At 35.1% G+C, this 8,830-nt stretch overlaps 1 protein-coding gene across 1 annotated transcript in view; it reads right to left on the bottom strand.

Moving 5' to 3' along the window:
- Positions 1 to 258: 258 nt before the first annotated feature.
- The window catches only part of LOC134655404 (transcription factor sem-2-like), a 102,693-nt gene continuing 94,121 nt past the window's right edge, over positions 259 to 8,830 (bottom strand). Inside the window, exon 2 of the mRNA XM_063510866.1 lies at positions 259 to 3,715. Within this exon, the coding sequence (XP_063366936.1) occupies positions 2,996 to 3,715 (720 nt within the window). The 3' untranslated portion in view covers positions 259 to 2,995. The remainder of the gene's footprint in view (positions 3,716 to 8,830) is intronic.

Genomic DNA, 8,830 nt, shown 5'->3' with positions numbered 1-8,830 from the left:
TTAAAATGAAACATCAAACCCTGATAATTCCAATTCAGAACCACAACAAGAAGCGCTAATTACGACTTTAAATTCGATGTTGTGTTGTATCGATATCTCTGGGTTATTTATTATTGCCAAAAACCCCAATCTATTGTTACCAAAATTAGTCATCATTTTGTAGCAATAGACTGTGGGTAGCGACATCTACTCCTCACTAATAAAAATCATTAGGTCGTGTATTTCTGTCATGGTGTGTACCATCATGATTGCTATTGATTTTTATAATTGTTAAGATCAAAATGAACCACATTGTTAAAATCTGTAATTATGTTTACTATTAAGTTATTTTCATTAGCTGAGGACATATTAAATTCTAAATTTGAGCGTTGGTTATCTCTCTACTCTTCTATAAGACTTTTAAGTATTGCTTTTTCTCGTTGGATTTTGTATTTTGTTACGATTTTGTATTTGTCATAAAAAAAAGCATTAGCGTATAAAAGTAAAAAAAGAGTAACTTAGCATTTATTTGTGAAGAACAACTCCAGATCAAGAATGTGATGGAAACAATACATTATTGTCAAAATTTTGAAAATTATGGAGGGACGTTTTACGTAGCAAAAATATGCTTTATAATGACCTTAAAGAAATTACTTCAAAATGTTCAAAGTTTTATAAAAAAGTGATGTAATAATTTCTTCAAGGCCCAATATGATTATTATTAATGAAGCAAAACTAGTAGAAAATGCATATCTGGCGTTAAAGAAAATCTTACTCGTAGTTATTATATATTATTAGATATTTTGACAGCATCTACAGAACACTACGCGCTTAAAAATAGTTGTTGAGCATCACTAAAATATACATAGAAGAGTTCCAAGACATTATTAGGCACAATTTTTTTTTATTCCCTTTTCATTCTTATAATGTATTATTAATATAATAATATCGCCCTAGAACACACAAGACAGTTTAACTTACAGTTTTGCAGTAATATTAATGTATAGATAACATGTATGTATTTATGCATTTTAAATAATTAGATTTCATAGACACTTACTAAGTTATACATGAACTCGTTTTTTTACATATATATTTATAAGAATATAATAATATTGGTAAAGCATTTTCTTCCACAACGGATCCCTTACTTTATGAAGGACACAGATATCCTACAAATATTGATTTCACTTGAAATAGTAATTTTAGAAGGATCAATCTTAATGACTCTTACATGACTGCGGAATTATCTTGTAAACATTACCTTCTAACTAACTGACACCATTTTCAATGAATTGACAGACTTTAGCGACAATTTACAATTTAGTTTCTGCATTACTGTGGGACTCTGTTTCATTATCTTTAATAACTTAATCAGTTATATCATCTGGTGTTGCATCATTTACATCATTTTCATTATTTGATCATGTGACCAGATTCCCACAATAATGCAAATTATCAAAAATAGGTACAAGGTGAATTTATTTACACAGTGCTCAAGGAACTCTTTGTGATTCAGTTGGGTAAGACAAAAACTATTACTAAATTCAGAACAAAACGCAAACAGTAAATGCTTTTTAACTTTGAAGTAATCATTATTCGACGTTTTGACTCAGACTAAGTAAAAATGAGAAGCATCGCACCTAATCACAAAGAGCTGCAAGAGCACCGTATAATCACCAGTTTTAAAAATTAAAATTCTGAGAAGCTAGCGCGGCTAAAACTAATCTATAGCGTTATCAGTCTCCACTAGAACCTTACAATTTAGAAAATCCATAAAGTAAATCACAGAGTTTGAAATAGCAAAACATTTTGAGTGAAACCTGACGCATATGTCGAACCGACTTATATTCACCGTCCCGCGATACAATACATCCCTTTATTGATATGTATCTTTCTATAGACGTTTGTGTTCAAAAGATTTGCGTGAAGAAAGAAAGAAAAGTGTCCCTACGCATCAATCTTGGGTGCCGTCGTTACTATACATTTTTAATTTCATGCCTTACCATTGAACAGAGATTATATCTTACCTTAACATTCTAACATACATAATAGCAATACCAACTCGAATAGAAATCTCACCCGTGAGCCCCTACTTTACAAAGTCGCGCGGCGAAATGAAATCTTAGAGCTGCTAAAGCGACCGCGCGGCTGTTTACAAAAGGACAACAGTGGGGGCTCTACCCGTTCTATAACATTCTCAAAATTCCCGCATTCCGAAATTCTTTCAATGACATACCGATTAGCTTCCGACATAAAAAATATAATTCTCAAACTATCATCTACGTGCATCAAAGTATAAAGTGAACTTACGTACAGTAAATGGAACGCAAGACAAACATGACTATTCTAGTCTTATTTTTCTATTCATCGAATGATACATAATTATTTCATCTAAGACACTTCCAAAGTAAAAATGACGATTGCCCTTAAAGTACAAAATGTTAATAAAATGAAGAGTGTAGTTTACCGCAAACTTATCGGTTCAGCATGCACTAGAAGCCAAGTCGAGTAATGTACACGTGTAGAACACGGACGCGGCTGCCGGACCCGGCTCGGACCGGGCCGGACCGGTCCGACCAGCGACGGAGAGGAGACGGATTCTGTACTGATACGCATCTGAGACGTGCCGTGATCTTTGGAAATTACCCCCATTAAATTTAAACGAAAGCGACGTAAAACGAGAACCAACTCACAGCCTATGTTTTTAAACCCGATACGATGGCGACGTCGTCGCACGGAGCATTCGATTTTATTTCTAAACAAACTAAAGAAACCAAAGTTAAGAACTCATGAAGAATTCGACCGCGAACGGTTGGTTGATCACTAAAACAAAAGTTCACCCTCGATCCTTATTAAATAACTTTGTACATTGAATCCAAATCGACACGTCATTTTGGATGTAGGCACTCTCTAGGCGGGGCGGCAGCGGTCGCCGCGTCGTCGGCCTGGTGGGCACAGGGCCGAACGCATGAGATCAGTGGAACGGCTGCGGCCGTGGCGACCCGCTCGCGCTCTAAGAGGACGTGAGGTACGACGAGAACGTGTGGTCGACCCAGTCGCCCGCCACGCCAATCTCACTCAGCATGTCAGACACGTCCGGCGTGCACGAGAACTCGAAGTGGGAGCCTGAGGAAGAAGAAGCCGTTTCGAACGACTCCATGTCCGTGAGCGCGTCCAGGTCGACTTCACAGTCCGTCGGCAGTGGTAGCAGGTCCGTGATAGAGTACAGATCGGTGAGGTCTGATTGCTCTCGGCGACTGCTGTCTTCGTAAAAGCAGGCGGATTCTGGAGAATCTGGAGAGCCTGCTGGAGATGCTGGTAACGGCAATAATGTAGGCGCTGGTGTTTCTACTGGTACGCTAGGGACGGACGGAGGTGTAGGCCTCGACCGTCTTCTAGATACTCCTCTGTTGTTATTAGAATCGGCTCGCTGCTTGCGCTTTTGTTTTGAGACTGCTCCAGTACGCTGTGCGGGCTTGGCTGCCTTCTTGCGAGGCCTATATTTATAATCTGGGTATTCCCTCATATGTAGCTGCCTGAGCCTTTCAGCTTCATCTATGAAGGGCTGACGCTCCACATCGTTAAGGGTCTTCCAAACGCGGCCCAGGTTTTTAGAGATCTCCGCGTTGTGCATGTCGGGGGTTTGTTCGCAAATTTTCCTGCGCTCGATTTGGGACCACACCATAAACGCGTTCATCGGCCTTTTGATGTGGTTGGGGTTGTTCTTCTTCGTCTGCGAACAAAAGAAACAAATGGTTAGTTAAGTCCCAGAGATTCACTTAGAGATAAATTTAAGGAAATTGACATAATGACAGTGCACTGTCAATACATTTATGAGAATATTCTGTATGTACATAAAAATATTGTAAATTTTAGAAAAAATTGTGAAATTCATAATATTAATACTAGAAATAAACATAAGCTCGCAGTGCTCTTCACTCGGCTCCATAAAATTAAAAAATCATTCATGGGTAATTGTGTGAGATTTTATAACAAACTTCCAAACCATATTACTGAATTATCCATTAATAAATTTAAGAATTATGTAAAGCGTAAACTTATTTCTAAAGCGTATTATACCACACAAGACTACATGAATGATAAAACAACGTGGGATTAATTGTTATTCGAAGTGATAACTTTTTTAAGGTATATTTGATTAATGATGATGAAATTTATAATGTAATTTTTGACGATCATGATGAGAAGATAAACATAATTTTGACGAATGTAGCAAATTTATAGTGTAATTTTCATCTTGAAATAAATAAATCTAAATCTATCTAAAATTGATATTCCGATGTACATACTTCTTTTGTGTGTTTTATTTATTTATTTGACATTTAGATTTTATTCTAGAAACATTCTTGACTAGTATTTTTTATACAATTTTTTTTTCAAGTCTGACGATCCTTTTGTGAAATTCTTAATTTAATTTAATTTGTGTTTAATTTGATTTGTATAATAATCCAATATTCTTATGGAATAATAACATCAATAAATTGCTCTGATAATTAGCTTAAGATAATTTATAAGTATGTTACGATTCATAAGTGCTTGTTGCTAGGCCTACATGAATAAAGTATATTTTGACTTGACTTGACTAAAGGTCTTTAAATATCTAAAATATTCATGTCGGAGGTAGAATCAGTTAATTGTAGTCTGGGTGATTAATATTTCAGGCATGCCCCATCTGCCGCAGCCAGCAAAAATCTGTTCACTTTGAATTAGTATGCATGGCTTTGCACCATTAGGCCGCGTCCTTACTATTAATGAAATTGTTATCAAAGGAATTATTATTACAAACAAGTATAAACAATCTATTCAACTGACAGATGGAAATTTTTAAACGCAGTTGGAATATAAGATGAAGTGGATAATTCGCTCGCTAACTGACCCAATTCGTGTCTATTTTTACTGATCTTGCAACGGTCATAAACCGAGTTCTTTTGGTTTGACCGCTTCCGCGTCGATCGAAGTGCGAAACATTGACGAGGATGTGTAAGGACACAGGAAGCCATTATCAAACCATGTAGGAAGCGCGCAGCGTTACAAGGGCGGCGTTATCTATTTTTCCTCGTTATACCGAAGATGCGAAAGGATTAGGGGTGTATCTGCAAAGTTACCGCCGAAATGGAGAGCATATTTCAGGGTTTAGCGAGGGGGGAAAGTTGGAGCACTATCGCGGAGGAACATAAAAACAACACCACGCCGTGTACGACCATAAGCGAATACGGCGCTTTATTATTCAAATCTTACTTTCGCTAAACTCCTCCCGCCGTCCCGGAGGAATATTCGAGGGAAAAAACCTCGTGACTTTATATTTTTTGTTCGTCTTATTTATATTCAGGGGAAAAAAAGGGTTTGTCAGATGGCAACTAAATCAAGTTCGGCCCGCCCACTCGGAGCTCAAGGTGAGCCGAGGTAGCTTTTTGCCGTGCAACCAAAATTCGGGTTACTATTATTACCGGGGTTTTTTGCTCAATTTGTATTTGGTCTACATTTAGATTGTAAACTTTATGTCTGTATGCATTTTTTTGATGCCAATTAGTAATTAATCACATTTACTAGTAATCCGACAGAAGTGAGTCAGGGTGCAATTTTATACTAGTTAATGAATGCAGGCCGGCAAAAAATATGCCCGTTTCATGTAACTCGAGTTGGAGAAAAAACGTTACATTAAATATGATATCATTGCCAAAGAAACAAAGCAAATTTCCAAAATCATACAAATAAACAAAGCAAAAACATCAATAATAGTGAATACCTACTATTATACTACTTACTACTATTACTTCAGAACAATTCTACAATTAAGATAATCCTTATACGGTTATAATTAAGATAATAACGAAATTAATTGCAATAGTCCCTTAAGATAAAGTAAATGGACTAGTAAAAGTAATTGAGAAGTATTTAAATATAGTAAAGACATCTAATTTATAAAATGACTCTAACAATCAACGTCACGCATCAAAGCCGTGCTCTTATAATTATATTCGCAATCTTTCTACTCGTTCAATAGTGACGTAGCCAGGAAACCAAACTCGACGCCCTTGTATACGACGGAATAATACGAGTACCTACACTACACATACTGCCGTACATGGTATAAAATGCCATATATTATTTAACTTTAAGACATCCGCGCTCTCGCGAAGATTTAGTGGTCTTACTGGTCTTATTTTACGCTGGATATATTTAAAAGAGTGGATTTTGTAAAAGTAAAATTGGCAGTGATTTAGTTACAGTATACGTTTCACTAGTACCATTCTATTTATATATTCGTGAGCCCGAAGGGCATTTTATAAATTCAAAAACGAGGAATCTCCCCTAGTCATACCCAATTTAACCCTTATAAGGGTGAAATGAATCAAGAATCCCTTTATAGTGCTGACTTACATTTTATGTGGAATTCCTCTACAAAATGTCATGTTTCTGTATTTTATCTACGAGTGATCCAAACCTTAGGTGGATATTGAGCATAATATATTTACCTGTACAGTTATTTTTTTAGAGTTTGGATAATAATCTTTAGGTACTTAAAACAAGTATTATCCGAAATCCTCACTAACGGGATTATGTTTAAACGTATGAAGACAAGTTTCAACTTGTCGCAATGAAAATAACGGCACATGATTATGTGCAATTGATTTCACAGTCTGAGGAAACTGAAGTAGAAAAATCTCGTGCCTTTAAAGCTATTATCATCCAGGAAATCATTAAAGGGCTATAATTTATCACTTGTGCTACCCTAAACGGAATAAGTCGTGATCACACAATGTTTAAACTATGGTCATACAAACTATTGATTCTGGCCAAGGCCTTCTAAGTTCCGCGTTATTGGACATGTTTGTTCGATTCCGGAGATTTAGCGAGGTAACTTCCGTTTTTAAGATTCATTACGACTTCCTTGGAGGATGTTCGACATTTTAACTAGGTAAGTGTGAACTGTTGATAATATGTCAACAACAAGAAGAAAAATATGAACACATAGTAGATTATAAGGTGTAACATGCCATAATTGCAGTGGATGTCTTTATTATAGAAAATGAAATAACAGCAAAAAATGTAACAATAGCCTATAAACTAGAAACTAATAACACTAACTTAATTATTGTATAATGCTTTACTACAAAGCAATTGAAAAAGTCTAGTTTAATGATGTGATGATATTTAATAGAGTATTGAAGATTATAAATCTACATATTGCAAAAGATTATGAAATATATTTTCTTGATAATGGTTCCCGTATCGCAACGATCAAACAAACTATACTTAGAACTATGTTTTATTCATATACGTCAAGTGAATCTACGGACACGACAAAAAAGGTCTTTCAATTCGAAATATCGTATGTCTTGCATATCGAATAGTTAGAACTTCATCGAGGATTTTAGAATCGTTTCATCGTATGTAGATACGGATTTAAAATCGTGATTTTAATGAGTTTTTAATTTGATTCCAAATGGACGGATTAATTTAATTATCTTTTTATGGCTGCATGTTCAAATCCAATCAATCGTAAATTTATTAGTACCTATTAATCATGATGCATTCATATAAGTATACAAACTGCATAGAAAATGCTGGTACAGTGGAAGTACTTAACAAAAATGGTGCAAATGCGGACGAAGGAAATATTAATGAAGATGTAGGACATTTCCGAGTTGGCATTGAACAAAAGGATCGGCCCCCGATTAAGAGGTTCATTGTAATACGTGACGCCAGATGAGCTCTTTATACCTTTTGTGTTTTCAGATAATGAGTAACAATAGTCGAAATGAAACTTTTTTTATTAAAACCGTCCCTTTTTACGGGGTAAAGAATTGAAATTGGAAATTTTCGACATCTTGCGCTTTATTAAGTTAGCTCTCCTTTTCGAGAATTTACGCTTAGTTTCCTTCAAGGATTTAAAAGTAGTGTTAGAAACTTATGTGCGCAAACCCTGTTTATTATGTTATAAGGTAGAAAAACGATAACCTAAATTCGTTTGAAGTCATAAAAGACTAACAAAATCTTCATTTCCCCAAGTCGGTTAAAGGACGGAATAAAATAAAGTAGCAGTATAAAGTTGATGTGCACATCTCTGCATCTAGAATCCTTGACTTATTCGCATTTATATTCACTTCCTGCCTTTGGATGTCTCTGAGCCTTTTCTCTAGGCTTCCTTGTTTGACATACACGTACCTATGTACCTTTCACATAGTGTATACCTAACATACACGTATACGTACGAGTATACATATATTATATCGTGTCAACATAAATATATTTAAATGACGAACAAGAATGTATTGAGAGTGTATTTACAGAAATATACCTCAGAACTCAAAAAGCTTGAAATTTTTTATATAAATATGTATTTTTTTATACTTAAGTACTTCATATTAAATTCGTTTCAGTTATATAAGTGACAATTTTTTTTAATCCATCGGATTTGTAGAAATATTTTGTTACGCAACAACTTTACTCATCACTTAAACATACATATTATGTAAAAATATTACAACTTTCAGTTGAATAAAACTGTATAAAACAAGAAAAGCGCATCTGCTTCATTTAATAAAGGCGAAATGGCAGAGACGTGTCTCATACTGCTGTTTAATAATAAAGAATTCCTTTAGCAAAGTGAATACAGCATCTGTCATCATCTACGTTTAATGGAAAATTACTACGCCATTTAAAAACCGTAATAGAATTCTAAGGAACTCATAATGAGCACTGACGTATCATCGAAGCATATGTTTTATATGCCGCCCTATAAGGCTCTGATTATGCTTATAGGATTAATTTATATGATCGCAACTTTTTATTAAACTACCGTTTGAAAATGTCGTAAGTTTAT

Source organism: Cydia amplana, chromosome 16 (assembly GCF_948474715.1).
Source record: "Cydia amplana chromosome 16, ilCydAmpl1.1, whole genome shotgun sequence".
Lineage (NCBI taxonomy): Eukaryota > Metazoa > Arthropoda > Insecta > Lepidoptera > Tortricidae > Cydia > Cydia amplana.
Note: the sequence above shows the minus strand (reverse complement) of the source record. Positions and strands in the feature narration are given on the sequence as shown.